The sequence below is a fragment of the Hypomesus nipponensis genome, chromosome 18, assembly GCF_054491055.1.
Source record: "Hypomesus nipponensis isolate SF chromosome 18, ASM5449105v1, whole genome shotgun sequence".
NCBI lineage: Eukaryota > Metazoa > Chordata > Actinopteri > Osmeriformes > Osmeridae > Hypomesus > Hypomesus nipponensis.
In genome coordinates, this window is record NC_140378.1 from 19,167,845 (window position 1) to 19,184,531 (window position 16,687).

General features: G+C 41.8%; 1 protein-coding gene across 1 annotated transcript in view; it reads right to left on the minus strand.

The window, feature by feature from the left end:
- The window catches only part of cntn3a.1 (contactin 3a, tandem duplicate 1), a 58,268-nt gene extending 43,868 nt beyond the window's left edge, over positions 1 to 14,400 (minus strand). The window contains exons 1-3 of the mRNA XM_084680226.1: positions 13,973 to 14,400; positions 7,570 to 7,692; positions 316 to 448 (exon numbers count right to left, since the gene is read on the minus strand). Of these exons, the coding sequence (XP_084536352.1) occupies positions 316 to 448; positions 7,570 to 7,624 (188 nt within the window). The 5' untranslated portion in view covers positions 7,625 to 7,692; positions 13,973 to 14,400. The remainder of the gene's footprint in view (positions 1 to 315; positions 449 to 7,569; positions 7,693 to 13,972) is intronic.
- Positions 14,401 to 16,687: the final 2,287 nt, after the last annotated feature.

Consider the following 16,687-nt stretch of genomic DNA (forward strand, 5'->3'; position numbering starts at 1 on the left):
GTTACACTTTATCTCCCCAGACACTACTTCTGAGTTTGTGGTGTGTGTGTGTGTTTGTCGGAGGGGGGTATTTGCTTCCAGGTGTAAATCTTGGAGGTGTTAACTGTAAAAGGGCTGATGGCTTGAGTGTGTGTGTGTGTGTATGTGGTGTGTGTGTGTGTGTGTGTGGGGGTATTTGATTCCAGATGTAAAGCTTGGAGGTGTTACAGAACCTGTAGAAGGGCTGAGGGCTTAAGTGTGTGGGGTGTGTGTGTCAGGGGTGTGTGTGTGTGTGCGTGGAGGTGTGCTTCCAGGTGTAATGCTGAGAGGCGTTACCTGTAGAAGGGCTGAGGGTGTCCCTGGGCCTCACAGCTGAACACAACCTCCCTGTTGTTCTCGGCGGGATGGAGAGGGAACACTATGCTGCCAGGCTGCTTGGTGAACACAGGCCTCAACAGGACTCCATTCCCTGTGGAAGACAAACAACACACACACCGGACCTCAGATCCATGACCTTGACAAGATTCTTCATCAGACCCGCCAAGGTCAAAGGCTGTGCAAATGTTTTTTTTTAACACTGTTAATACTTCTACTTGACAACTTAAAAATAAAATAAAAACGTATTAAGCATTCCTTACACTAGTCGTTAAAGCAATAGTTCATCCCCCCAACCCCTGTACTTCAAAGAAAATAGCTATTTAGATTGCACTGACGGCCCTGCACTTTTATATCTAATATCAGGCTCATATAAGTTATCACCAGAGACCCATGGGATATCACCCAATATAAAAGCTGGAACAAAATGTCAAAACAAGTTGGAAATAATACAGACTCGTTTGACAAAAAAAGGGCCTTTGGGGGGTTTTAAGTGGAAGAACATACTGGATGCTTTGCTGAGTCCTTGATACACAAAAAAACAAACAAAAAAAGCTTGAATGTTAAAAACACATTCATTAACTACCGCTATATTACTAGATCCTCATCCACAAAATTAGCAGATCATTACCCATCCTGCTTTGCAAGAGATTGATGCTTTGATGACTAAAAAACAACTGCAGACAGCAGTTCATGCAGTTGATTGCCTGACGGTTATGTGAGTGACTATATAAAGGATATATAGCAAATTACTGTTATGTGAGTGACTATATAAAGGATATGTAGCAATTGACTGTTCTTTGGAAATAACGATACTGTACATCTCAAGTCTATGACTGCAAATGCAGCCCAACACCCTTGCATTAAACATGAGGTGTCGAATGGTTTACCACAGTTGGTAAAATCCTGGTAAAAAAAGTACTCGTAGTAAAAGTACTCCCGTTAATGTCTAAAAAGAAATTTCCGTAACACCGATCTTTCTTAAAAAAGGCAACAGATCTAATACAAGATGACAAAGGCATATCCAAGGTGACATTCCTTTCTCTGTTGGTTAGATACACACACTGCTCTGGGCGTGTGTCTGTGTGTCATGATCCACTGTTGCTGAAGAAACGAACGAGTGACCCCCTGAGACAGACACCAGGATTTGGAATAAACATGTCTTTTTCTGGAAGAAAGGAAATTAATTTGCCTTTTTTTTTTTCAAAGACGAATTTGCATTTGTGCAACACCGAAAAGGTGGATCCTTCAGTTAATTTATATGGAAAGGAGACGGTATACTCAAGTCTCAGAGAGAACAGGTTTCTCCCTAGGACTGAAAAAGAACACTCTTATTCACAGAGAGAGAGAGAGAGAGAGAGAGAGAGAGAGAGAGAGAGAGAGAGAGAGAGAGAGAGAGAGAGAGAGAGAGAGAGAGAGAGAGAAGCAAGCTGTTTGACAGGGACCTTGTGCACCAATTGTTCCCCACCTCAAGGATAAACCTTGTTTGAGAAAGTTACACAAAATGGAAGCCGGCCTAATTATAGTCTTTGCTCTGCAGAGCGTGTCCCCTGAAGCTACGCTGAGAGTTGATTGATTACTGGAGGACATGTCTCACCGAGAGCTACTATGCAAGCACAAATAAGCCACTGTACACAACACCGTACCAGTATGTAGGTCCTCTGGTATACACAGTCATGAAATGAATTGACGTTTTGCTAAAGTATCTCAGAGAGTGTGACAATGCATTGACAAATGGCTTGGCTAATCAATGCATACAAGCTTGCCTGGAGCGTACATGGCTTGTGTAACTAGAGACATTAAGAAACCATGTTCATAATAGTTTTGGTGCTATGGCATCAAACAGCTTTAGGCAGTTATATTGTCTTAACACTTGTTCGGTAGTCATTTTTAGATTGATGTGGAAAGTTGCCATAAGGTTTTATTATTATTGTATTAATTATTGTATTATATTATTATAGGTTTCATTTTACAACACCATACAGACCATATTGATCTTGAATCTTCTTTAATCCGCAAAAGATTTTCTGTTACTTCAGGATTTTGTCAGTTTATTGTTTTAGACAGGTGCTGTCTTGAGTCATTGTCAGGGAGCTGTTGATGGACGCAGGTGGCCGTCATCGCAGAATTCAAGGATTTGTTGAGGACAGAAAGGCAAAAGTGCGTGTCAAAACTCTTCCAGACACACAGGACATGACATCACAGCTCCAAAGGACCCAGACACACAGGACATGACATCACAGCTCCAAAGGACCCAGACACACAGGACATGACATCACAGCTCCAAAGGACGTGTGGACGTCTCTGTCAGTGCTTAGTGGGAAACAGGCCTCCTTCTGATAAGAGCTACAGGCTGTTAATTGTTAATTTGATCCAAATACAGTACCAGTCCAGTAGGGCCAACTATGGAGGGGGAACAGCTGTTCTCCAGAGGGACAACCTCGGAGGCTGCTTGTAATTTGATACGCAGTAGAAGTTGCTAAGCATCACGCTTCGCTGACCGAGTGCACGTCTTACATTACTAATGTTCCTACACAGAACACACTGCAAGGCGCTCAAGCACATCAGAAAAAGAATCTTTTGGTCTGTTCCGTGTTCCTAATCAATCTCAAAGTGGTTTGCGGTGTGGCCACGATTTCCATGCATTTATGGGAAGATTAATCATCATAAAATCTGTGTTTGGGTCTCAACAGGTAGGCTACAGTGGAGTCGAGCCCACATGATCTTTGGAAACACCATGGCAACAGTTATCACGGTGAATAAGTGAAGGATAATGAGATGGTATTGAGTTCTCGGGGCTGTGCCTGGAGGCTTAGTCCAAAGTGATGCAAAGTCTGTGAAACTCCTCCGTTATCCGATGGGAATTTCTGCAGCACACAGTAGGGAGGGTTGGAATAATTTTCAATCTTGCTTTCTGGTAATAAAGAGAACACAAGTAGACCTTGACGCACTCCAGTACTGTTAAACTTGGAATAGCGTACAAAGCTTCATGCGAGGGATTTTGAGGAATTTGAGAATCATAATTCAAAAGCAACACCTAATGTAAAGACGTTCCTGTGCTGACCAGATACACAATAGTTAGAGAATACATTTGCGAGAATTCAATCTGGCAAAAAAGCATACCACCTACTCAGTGGCAGCGTTGACCTCTGAATATGCAAGGTCTTGCCCATCGTAAGTGTCTGAAATCAGATCGGAACAAGAGATCACATCAAGTTCAACCGTTTGCACAATCCAATGCCCACACAATCAGATTTTAGCAGGCCGCACCACGAGTGTCTGTGAAAACAGACAGGAAGCCGATGAAAGGTCACTCGGTCGGAAAGCAACTGTAGCCGTCGCGAATGCTAACAGGAAGTTGACGATACAAAGCCTCGGGACTGAGATGGAGGTCATTATAAAAGTGGCTTTTTTGAAAGCGACTGCCTGCCTCGTATCTCTCAACTGCTGCCAGATGGCGATACGTACCGGTGCTGGACCTAAAACTACACACACGACCAGCGACCCAGCGTGGGGAGGGGAGGGAGAGCGGAGCAGAAAAAAGGGGTCTGCTTTGGAAGGCTGAAATAAAAACTAATCTCAAATTCAATACCGACTGACAGCAAATGAATTCAGTGAGCTTACCTCAGCATGAATAAACAGCCACACGGGGAGCCGACTGTGGGGGAGGCGTCGTCGTTTGTGAGGTCTCCAATCCATTCGCTTCAGCTCTGGGGTTTTATGCATCAAATGAAAAAGGCAATCTTGCTTTTTAGAGCATCTTTCCCCTCTGTCCCTACTGATAAGATACACCCTAAAGGTCTCTCATTGAGGGGCTTCAAATGTTATTCTGAGACAGGAAGGAGGTTGGGCTGGGTTCAGGGAATTAGAGATACACGGCGCAGGTCTTGCCGCTGTGATTTTGAGACGGAATTCTTGAGGGTTTTTCACCAATGGACACCTTGTGAAACTTTACAGACGACAGCTTTATTTTTTTCTGAGTGTTTTTTATAGTTCAACATGTGTGTAGAAATATGTTCAGTATGTTTAGCATGGTGTGGTGTGGGAGAACTAATTAGCAGGTCTCATGCAGCTGGAGGTAATTACCTTTTTAATGACTTTTTTCATTTTTATATATCACAGAGTATTCTTACCTAATTCACAAATTAGTCGCCAAGCTAAATTAAAATAAGTAGTATGTCTTGACATATGGATCTTCATTCTGTTTATCCTCCCAGGCAGTCGATACTCCTTATGATTAAATCAAATAATTTACTTCAGAACACAGTTACATACCTATGTAAAAATAGGAAATGGGAAGACAGCTTCATGATTGCTTCCATTAAAACATGGCTACCTTCCTCTTGTTTCTACTATGCTTAGCAGGATATTTGTCATCTACAGTATAGCAGTTACTGTGGGCCACAGTAATAGTAACATTTATCATGGTTTCATGTTGCACGTGTCTAACTATACAACCTTCCAGAATGCTTGATTATAGCGTTTGTAGATTTCATTTACAGTTTGACAGTAAGGGAGAACATGATCATGCATTCTAGGCTTTTTAATAATTACTGTATCAGCAATCAGAAAGAAGGAAAAAACAAGCGTTTGTCGAGTGTCACATATATCGATTGCTTTCCTTGTTTCGAGATTGGTTTTTTTCTAGATTTATTGTTTTAAGAAATTGATTGTTGAGGTGTGATGCTTCCTGAGTAGAGCCATCTGAGGATGTGATTGGCTAGTCTCGCTTACGTGCCCAGAATCCAACACCATACAACCATTCACTGCTTCCCTGCTGAAACACTTGATCCCTCCCCCCCGTTTGTTTGCTCAAATCTTTGTTTACTTGTGTATGAAATCCTTTTCAGGTATTCTTGATTTGTTTGTGTTTAATCAACCACTTTAAACTGGGGTTTGTCTTTTGACAGTGTAAGTATACGTTTCCACTGCTTCTTTTAACGTCACACTGGACGACTTCTCTTGCTGTGTAAATCCCAAGCAAACTCAAAAAGATCAGGTTAAAACTAGACCATATGAAAAAATTGACTTTATTCAGAAGAAAAAAATCAATAATAAAAGTGACATGCTACGCATGAGACAAAACTCTGTGCACTTACTGAACAAAGCATATGACATGAAAATCCGAACAAATCAAGTTATGAATACATTGAAAAATAGCAGTGTTAAATATATTGGAGGAGAGCTAAGCCATTACTTTGGTGGAACATTGTCTTCAGAATACCCCACATTATCGTGGTGAATAATAAAGAGTGGAGAGGAAAACATTCACCAAAGCAACACCAAGAAACCGACACCCATGCCTCCACCACAACCAGAACACACACCAGGAACCACGACTAGATAACACCTCCTCCTCTTCTTACAACCGTGATGTCATAATAAATAGAACTAAGAGATTGTTAACCCCCTATTGCAATCTTCACCAATCATAAAACACATAATGCCTTTCATGCTTTTTTTTTTCTCAGTTTTTACTCAATGAAGAGTTATCCGTGTATGACTTGCCCCCCAGACCACCCTCCCTCCTGAGGGTGTCCAGACTCAGATGGAGACCTGGGGGAGGCTACTCCAGCTGAACCCCCAGACTCAGATGGAGACCTGGGGGAGGCTACTCCAGCTGAACCCCCAGACTCAGATGGAGACCTGGGGGAGGCTACTCCAGCTGAACCCCCAGACTCAGATGGAGACCTGGGGGAGGCTACTCCAGCTGAACCCCCAGACTCAGATGGAGACCTGGGGGAGGCTACTCCAGCTGAACCCCCAGACTCAGATGGAGACCTGGGGGAGGCTACTCCAGCTGAACCCCCAGACTCAGATGGAGACCTGGGGGAGGCTACTCCAGCTGAACCCCCGGTGTGGATGTCTTCCATTGGTCTCACACCCTCCGACACAGTAGTATAACCGCTCTGCCAAGTCTGAATAAATAACTGGCATTACAGTTCCTCACACTCTCAAGCTGTGTTTTCTCAGTTTGACAGGGGATATTTGCGCGTGTGGATGAATACTAAAATTCTTATCATGTCTCTCTTGGAATAACTACGCTCTCCACTTTTCTGCTCCCTTCGCAAAAAAACTAACAAATGCACTACAGCTTATACTGCATACTAAAGTACAACCAACTCTGTGTGTTGACAGCGAGGCAAAGGCTCTGCTACGTGTAGGCAAGCGTTGAACCAAGCAATCTTTGTGCTCTTAGGAACAGACACACTGAACAGAAGGAGGCTGTTTTGGGGAATTTGCTAGGTGACTAAACTGGGGTGGTGGTAAAAGTCTACCATGGCAATGTAAACCTGCATGAAATCTCATAAACATTCAGAGGTATTAATAAGATCATTAAAAGGATTATGAGATTAGTAACACCAATTGCAATCTTCACCTTCTTTTTTTTGTTGTAAACTATACGTGTTTCTAATCTATATGTTAGGAGCACATGTTCAGGGTACAAAAACCTGTGAGATTACTAATCCCTTGTTGAGTCACTCCCGCCTCCCTCCCTCCCTCACCACCACCACCCTCATTAGCCAGCCACCGATGCACACTGGATCCAGTGATAAGTGGTGCTAATTGGTGTAGAGGGATATCTATACACCAACCTGCTGTTGCCGGGCGCCCGACTGTGGCGCGCTCTAATTGTTTTCAAATCCCAACTGTGATGGTGGAGTCTGACTCTGAGGAGAGGCAGTTACCCAAGGACATTCCTCCATGGAACCTCTGATGGAAAACCAGATTCCTCTTCGTGTAGTCATCTAATACCGACAACTACTGGAGCATGGTGTTTGACCCTTCCGTCTTGTAAGAGAGAGAAATTAGGCCGCCTCATTAAAACTAGATCAATGGAAGGGCTCTCGTTCGGTCGGCGTAGTCTCAATTAGGGTATCAATTGTGCCGCGCTTCTAATGAATGACTGCACAATCTAACAGCGGATAAGGCTGTCTAAGATACTTCTAACCCCACATTCTCTCTCATATCAGGATTCACAGGGAGGATAAAGAACAGTGTTCACTTAGCAAGTGCACAACTTGTTCTGCCTCGAGAACAGAATGGTCAATGGAGTTCAGTTCATCAGATTGAACCTCAGACAAAACGTGGTCCGAGATTCAATTTGACAGAATAGTTTAGTTTGGTCTCAAACAAAGTATGGAAACAAGGAACGCAACTTTTACTAAAAGCAGCGGATATAGCCCCCCAAAAAAATTATCTGAAGGTTCTTACCTGCAAGAGGCTCCACCAATGAAAACAGCAGCATCAGTTTCCATAGCAACTCCATTTGAACTGTTTGGGTCAATCACAGGTATGTAGAATCTCTGATTTGTCCTTTCCGGCACCTTTTCTGGCCTTTTGTCAAAGCAAAGAAGAGCAGACAGAGTGGTAGAGAGAGAGAGAGACAAAGAGGTAGAGAGACAAAGAGAGATATAGAGGAAAACAAAGAGAAAGAGAGAGAGACAGACAGAGAGAGAGACAGACAGAAAGGGAGAGAGACAGAGAGAGAGAGAGAGAGAGAGAGAGAGAGAGACAGAGAGAGACAGAGAGAGAAAGACAGAGAAAATAGAGAGAGAAAAAGAGAGAGAGAAACAGAGAGAGCACATTAGACATTCAGAGAGCACATTAGACATTCAGCACGTGTGGTCACTGGTCAGTCCGGGTGTTTTAAATCACAAGGACAGTAATTGTCCATGTTCCCCAGGCAACGATTCCGAGACGAAAAGGACAAGGGGAAGATGAAAATTCATCTCATCTTTAAAGTCTTACAGGTATCATTTTGTTTTGTTAAGCCTTTGTACTCCCTCCTTGTCCACAGCTTACTTTCTACATGTTATTTTACTACTATGTATGTACGTTTTTACCCATGAGAATGATTGTACTGCAGTTATTTTAAAATAGCCCCAGGAAAGTAAATATTTCTATAACAGACAAACCCTTTCTGGTGTCTCTTTATTCGATAATATAGAGACATGCACACACATTACTCTCTCAGCACAATCTAAACCGAATTATTATTGCATGAAGACTATTACTCACTTTGAACACTTTTACAAAAGGCTGGAATATTGTAGTAAAACATGATGGGTTTTTATTCAGTTAAGCTGATGCATTGCTCACATTAACATCTTAGTATTGAAGATGAGAGCCATGCTCAACCCTCTGGGAAACTGAGGCAATTGTTTTTCTTAAAAGCCCAAATGAAATTCTCAACTTCTTAAAACTCAAAATCACAAACCAATAAAATAAATACCAAACTAATAACATGGCAAAGGAGGCTCTCATGAACACTGATGTAGTTTAATGAGGGAATACTCTGTGTCTTTGTGTTCATTGCTGCTGTAGCACAACATGTATTCCTTTTAAACAATGTTAGATTTACGAATGCAGCAGTTGATTCCATGTCACCAGCAGTTGCTAGTTTTGGCTAATCGACAGAGGAAGGGATGGGCTCTGTTTAAACAGACAAGCATCAAAATCAGGAAGTGTCCGGTCTTACAGATTGACAATCGAGTCCAGAGTACGCGCTCCTCATCTTCCTGAAACTAATTTATTTGAGAGTTTGGATATGCAGAATATCACCATTTTACCCCAAATCCTGGGCAGTCAGCCACAGAAAAAGCTGCTATATTTCCACTTATCAGCTCTGACGGTACAGCTTCTATCTGTGAGCTTCTTTTAAGCATACCGATGCTCATTTGAATACATCAACTGTATCCCTGACACGTTCGCCTGCAACCTCCATTCTGTATGTGATGAAACATTAAAGACAACATTTTTCCTCATGAATCTCGTTATGGTGATCGGGCTCCAAGTGTCATATTTGTTCAAAGTTATCAGGCAGTTATTTGGATGCAAATGTCAAGAGTAACTGGGGGTTTTTGCTAGTAAATCCCTGAGACCTCACCTTGAATACCAAGTTACAGCAAATTAAGTGGGTATTCCCCCTCATTTGAGGGGTATACAAGGTTTACAAGTTGGTGTAAAAAAAAACACAATATCAAATGACTCAACCCAGTTTCTTGGGTTAGAAATTCTTTCAAGTAAAACAATAAAACATCTAACAACCTGATTATTTGTCCCTATCACTCCAATGGACCAGCCACCAGACAGTTAAAAACAATACCTAATGATAATTGGAACCACAAAGAAATTATTACAACTTATGGGATCATACGTGCACTAATAGCTGCTGTTGTGAAAAGCTACTAATGTAAACAGGGTGAGACAACATAGCTTAACATGAGTCATTAGAAGCTTTAGACTAAACGTAGAACTCTCCTCATGACTGTTTGAACAAAGGGCATGTTATGATATCTCAGACAAAAATGGTTTCTTTTGTTAGAATTTAGTCATCTACGGTAGGACGTTTCATCTACATGGATGTCTGACGTTTAGAAAAGACAACATTTACACATACAGATGAATTAAATACTTGAGTGATCTGGGAGGAGATGGGAACTAAAACCCCTTTCCTGTAGAGTTGCCTGCTATCTGGTATTCTTGGAGCCAGGTAACACCTTTGACAGCTATCTCTTGATCTCTATTACTGAGAAGCCTGATACACGAGACGTCAGACACAGGGTTAGGAGAGGGGGATGAAAGACGGCCTTTTGATCATAGAGGTCTCATCCTCGGATGAGGGAGCCAGTCGGGGTGTGTCCTCAGTCCTCCTTGACTTCGTCTACAAATTAATTACCCTCATGACCTAATACAGTTGCTACAAAGCCTACAATTTTTTTCTTTCATCCCGAGGTGAGTCTTCCAATAGTTCACTGCTCTGAATGCAAAGCAAATGATATTATGTGGAAAAAAATGGAACTGCATTCAAGCTGCTGGAGTGTGGATACATGATTCATTAGCATGGTGTCGCGAAATCAAAGTGTGTGTCACGATAATGTTTTCAGCAAAAGCGAACTCACACAATATTAACGACAACATGAAAATACAGACACGTTCGTTTTCAATATTCATTCAAAGTCACTCTAGATCAGAGATCTGGGAAAGATAACGCAACACCGACAATGTTCTAGACTCGACTTTGTGTACACAGAAGAACCAAGTTGATAGAGGCCTTCACAATGTGGAAAAAGCATTGAACGCAGGAGGCCATATTGTCCTCTGTTGACTGAGAATATATTGTATCTGATGTTGTCCCCGTAGGAAGCATGATTTATCCCTGTTGGACGTCTCAAACCTGCTCACAGGACATGGCCACTAATGGAACCTGACGTGTAGCCATCTCTGTCTCCTCTAATGATGGTAAATGTGCTTCCATTAGCCTCCCATACGCTACAGAACTGTCTGTGTCTCCGGGCAATCGGGATGTTCTTTTTGATCCGAAGCCCCACTACCTGTGGATAGGAGAATCAGTTTGGACTTGCAGAACCTCCAGGCAAACGAGGAGGCCTACGGATGTAATGGGTTAGCGGTTTGGAACTCGCTTCTGCTCGAGCCCTTTGCTCGCACGCAACTCTGCAGTTTTCTTTTATCGTACGGTGGACAAAGTTACAGAGGTGATTTCACAGAAATAGAGGTCGAAGCTCAGACGAATTGAGCGTTTTTTTGTGCCTCGTTAAAGTTTGCCTGGTGAATTCGAGAACAAAACAAACACACTCCGGCAGAGACGCTTTTATCCATAACATGTACTGTACATGGGGTGGATTGAACCTGCAACCTCTTGAACTGCACCACTGAGCTACAGCCTCCCCTTCAATACGGAGTCTGTTATGCTGTCCCCACAATTTGTGCCAGAAACTATCTGAAGGCCTACATAAGGCCAAGATCTCAAACTAAAGATAGTGTAGGGCCCTTCTGGTGAGCACGGCATTAGAGTTTCATTCATTCGGTTTATCGAGCCTTTTAGATCTTTTTGATGAATGTAGCCAAACACCAGATTCATACCATCTGGCCTCGAACTGGGCCTCAGTTGAACCAGAGAAAACTTCTGAAGGGTGGCAACGGCAGAAAATTGTCTGTTTGCCCCACAAAAGCATGTGAGCTCAAATTCAGAGGCACTGCTCTATACATTCAGTCTGACCTTTATTTATGTAAAACTATAATTACGTTTTATGTAAACATAGAGTCATTCTTAAACAGAGTTTCCAAATTTCTGGATGAGGCCTACCGAAAAAAAAATAAACAAATAAATAGTATCAGTAGAGAACATAAAGATACGAAAGTGTAAAAAGCCATGCACAGTACATCTTCATATAGAGACGTATAGATAGGCAGTTGATTTGACTGGCCATACTTTAAAGTCCCAAAAACCATCAATCTTTCAAGATTGCACTTGTGGAAAAGCACTCCTGGAGGCCTGGCTGTTGAGGAGCCCAGATGACGATATTCACACTAAAATGCATGAGTACTCCCTCCCAGCCTGAATCATGAATGATCCAGCCTCCCACACTCCTCCGTACAGACAAGAGCAGGAAAAAAACATGGCATCTAATACTACATCTTTAATCAGCTGGGCCTTGACTTCACTTGATCCACAGACACCGTCTCTATCAGTGCACCCCCCGCACACCATGTTCATCTCACCGCTCTAAGTGCCTCAAGTCATTTAAAATTCATTCGCCAGCGTAGATCGGTTGAGTCCAGTAGGGAAAGACGACAGGAAGTTTTACCCTCAATCCTGTGTACTTTGATTCAACTCGAATGTATATAAAAAATTCACTGAGCTGCCAGACTGTTCGGAAAGTTGACAGTCGATCCTAATTAGGCAGTGAAACTGTAATTAAGATACTCCCTTCAAAATATAACGGTTACTTCTTCTCTCTTTCTTCCTCGCCACCAACGCATCATGACTCGAAGGCAGAAGTAGTGCCAAGATAATCCCTGGCCAAGAAACTGCCGTGAAAAAGTGGCACTAGACAAAGAGACTAATAGTGTTTTGATCTGAGCACACACAACCCACAGGCATGACATAACACATGCCAGCTTCTACGTCTTTACAGACCCCACTGAGAGCGCTCTGATGTGCTCGTACTCAGTCCCCTGTGACAGGAAAGAAGCGTCTAAATATGTCAGTGGGTCCCCCCCCCCCCCCCCTCCGCCTGCTCCACACACTACACAGTGCTGCCTGGGTCTGCAGCTATTTCTAGATGCTAATACCTTTCTCTACAACTCCAAATGGAATTCATGGTTGGGTTCACACTCAAGGGGTGTAACTTTTGACTTTCAAGGAAGCTCATCTTTTTCCATTCAAGTTCTTTGTTTTTGAACGTACAGAGATGAAAAGGAGAATGGAGTCTAAGAACCCCCCTATCCGTTTGATATCATTCAACATGCATATATCAAACCAGCCATGAATACCCACCTAGAGTAAAGTGACAGCAGTCATGTCTTCTGGCCTTAATAACATCAGATTCAACTAGAGTCGTGACAGTAATCGTGCTCAACATTAACAATAACATACTAAGTCCTTCTCTCTCCAGAGGGTGATGGGAAGTTTGTGAAGCCTACTTTTCAGACCCTGGAGGCTTTGGTGGGATGGCAGTTGATGACATCATCATTATGATGCTTGTCATTCAACGTGTCAAGATTGTGGCTTGTTCAGCTTTGGTTTGTGGTGTCACAAGTGCGTATTTCTTAAGTCGACCAACTGATTGACACTTTTTTGAATGAAGCGCGACTCACTATATATTCACTATAATTAAAAATGCAGTTTATATAAGGACACTTCTGTGCGACTGAAATAGCATGGGGTCCCTATATTATCCATGGCATGGACTCTTTACACTTTACACATGAATAACTAAATCGAGTGCATAAAACAGAATGGGTTTGTGAAATGAAGCCACAATCAGGCTGGAGGCTTGGAGTTCCAGACAATCAAAGAAAGGGACAGATGTTTTGATTTGAATCAGTCCAATCCCCTGTTGCTCACAAATGCTAAACGCGTTCCAGACTGCTACAATGTATTTCAACGAAGCCGACTTTTCATAAATAAAAACATATTACATACAGGGTGTTTGGGCGTTTGTCGTTTTTGAGAAACTAAGAGGCAGATCACTAAATAAGAGAGAGAGAGGAAGAAAGAGAAAAAGAGAGACAGAGAGAGAGAGAGAGAGAGAGAGAGAGAGAGAGAGAGAGAGAGAGAGAGAGAGAGAGAGAGAAATTAAACGAGATTGCGGAGGTGAGAGAAAAATGTTTCAATTGATCATTTATGACAGAGGAATATGAGGGTCCCTCAAGTTGGATCTTGTATGAGCCAAGCCTTTTTACATTGCTCAGAATGATTACCTGTCTAAGTAAGGTTTGAATAAATAAATTATGAAGTGACAAAACACACCATATTATAGTTATACACATTTTTAAAAGCATTTGCCAGTAAAACAGCCGTTGGTGCAAAATATAAACACTCCCTTTGTAACTTAAATAAATAAGCTTGAAAGCATTTGCTAGTAAAACAGCCGTTGGTGCAAAAGATAAACACTCCCTTTGTAACTTAGGCTAAATAAATAAGCAAAAAGTGAGAACAATCCCAGCCTCCTCTCACTACCATAACGACCTTTTAGAAGGAACTTGAAACCACGACAAAATATCAGGTAAAGAAAACAAACTGAAGAATATAGTACAGTTTTAAGATTACAGAGGACACAGATGTGTTGGTGTTAGCAGTCTGTGTTACCTGAACGCTCACTGGAATTTCTTGGAACGCTTATTCTTTTCCCGACATCCATGGTCCAAGCATAATCTCTCTCATTTTCCCAGCAGAATCCAACATCGATGCCAACGGTGGAGTTTGACAGTTGGAAATGATATACTAGACGAGCAATTGATTTACTAGACTGTCTTCTTATTTATTCTTGAATTGATGGAAAAAAAACACTTCGAATTCTGCCTGAAGTGCGACAGTCCAACAGACCACTTGATACCGTCTTTACTAGGAACTCACATCCGCGACCGCCAAATAAATAGGGGAAGCAGAAAACCCCTATTTTCGTGCCACGACGAAAACAATCCCGCAAGCAAAAACTCTTACAGCTGAATTGTTGCTTTTCATTCGCAAATGATTTCGTATTTAGCACACAACTATGGGGAAGAGTGCGCACTGTCAGCCCTGTTTCCCCAACCACGCGACTACTTGATCATGAACAACCCTACTGCACGAGCGCGTTGGAGGTGTCGTATGGAAGGCACGGGACGCTCCATGTGGCGACGTCTCCCACTGCAGGTTCATTACGGACCGTTCCTCGAATAGAAAAGATAGTCATTCCATTTAACAAAAAAACAGGTTGAGATTTTGACTATTTTACCTTCTCTGTGTAGAGACACAAAGGGGAACAACTGGCTAATCGAGTAGTAGGTTTAAATTGAATTGTAGGCTAATTCGATGTAGTCTAGCATGTAATGAGCTTTGGTTACAAAGTATTGCGGTTTGAAAGCGTCTTAGTAAAGGAGAGTAGTCTACAGCCACACCTCAGAGGGCAGCGAGGGTGGGACAGCCTTAGACATAAACACAGGTACAGTATGTCTACGGGAACAGCGGTGGCCCGCCATTAAGTTCACTCAAATTGGGAAATAGATTGCCATTAGTCCGATACACACAACATTATTGAAGTCACGGATAGATATAGCCGAGGTGAGAAAATGGCAAGCCTGCCTGCTTAATGAAGCCTTGGCTATTACCGCAAAGTTTAGAAAGTCGGCTGGAATACACTTTTTATTCATATTCAGTGAACAATTGCGAATGAACTACCAATCTCAAATACAAGCCTAGTGAGTAATAGGATTAGCATATTAGCCTATGTTAGATTTCATTTAGCTTATGGGCTAGTACCACAGGCCCATTATTCTGTCAAAACCTTCAATTGTACTAAATGGGTTTTAAAAGAATACCATTTTCATAGAAGATCATTGAAAAAGTCACAATTAAATTAATTAGTCCCATGCTGGGTTTTGGGGAAGGCAATGGGAAGGAATAATACGTGGCTTGTTGAATTGAACATTGTTTGGTGGTCATGTTGCCATAGAATCCTACTTAATTGGACCACATTAAACATGACTAACATTTTATGGCCATGTATTCATATGTCATTAGACATATATCATATTCAAGGTATCACAATTCACACTTCTGTTCTGTTCACTAATGGCAAAAGCATAGTCTATATTTATTAATATTTATAGTCTATATACGTTTTTTTGTGTTCAGCTATTTTGTTGTTTGCATTAGCATTCATTGTTAGGCCCTACATTCATTTTTCTTCCAACCGAACCCTATTTGATGATTTGTGTTCACCTAGAGGCAATAAATGAGATGCTTAAATTATCAACAGCTTGTCAAAGCTGACAGAAATCCAAAAGACAAACACAATTTCAGCAGATTTTATTTATTTATTTATAAAATACAAACCAGTAAAGTGACAGAATGTGCTCTATAGTAATTTCTTAAAGCCACAGGCATCTTAGGGGTTCATCGTGTTTCATAAACAGTTTTCATTGTTGTTAAGAGCGTTAAGCTCCATCCTGTTTAACAGGATCAGTTTAGCTCATTCATTTATTTCAGCTCATTCATTGAGAGGAATATATTGCAAAATAGATCTGAAGCCACCCTTGGATAACTACCAGTGTATTTGACCAGTGCTAAATAGGATGCTTACCATGCCTAATGGCAAACTATGAGAATGAAACACTTCATTGTATGCTTGTAATTGAAAAGTTTCTTGTCCAATATCGGTAATCGACAGCGCCCTCCCCCCTCCCCTGCCTCCCCCTCAACTCTCAATTGTCTGTGTGAGATATCTCTCCAAAAATCAAGAGTTGTGCCTTTTCTCTCTCACCTGGCTCCCACTTGCTGCACACTAATGACTGTCTTGCTAAACCGTTTAACCTTGAACCAATCTGTCTTTTCACTTAGAAAAGGCAAGCTCCTGAACCATGAAATGGAGGCCGTTGCCCTTCTTAAAGGAGGGTTACAATCCAGACTCTTTTCAAGATAAATCAATTATAGCTGTTTCAAATGTTAAATAGTGGTTGGGTGGAGTTATAAACCCAGATTAGGATTACCTCCGATAGGTCGGCTGCATTGCCACAGTGTCATGTTTATGACTGTAGGTTTCATGTTTATGAAATTATTCAGAAATACCAGTACACACAAAAAAGCCATTCCATAGATGCAATACAAAAACAGGATCTCAAATATAACTAGCAAAAAGGGAAAAAGTTCCACAGGTACACGGATGTACAGGTTCTCAGGTTTATGACCTTGATGGGAAACAAGCCATGGATGTCTAGCAGCTACGATACTTATCCTTACAACTGCAAATTGTGTATTTGTTTCAGACAACAACACACATTTCAAAGTTTTCCTTTGATCGTATTTGCCAAACCTATGCACAAC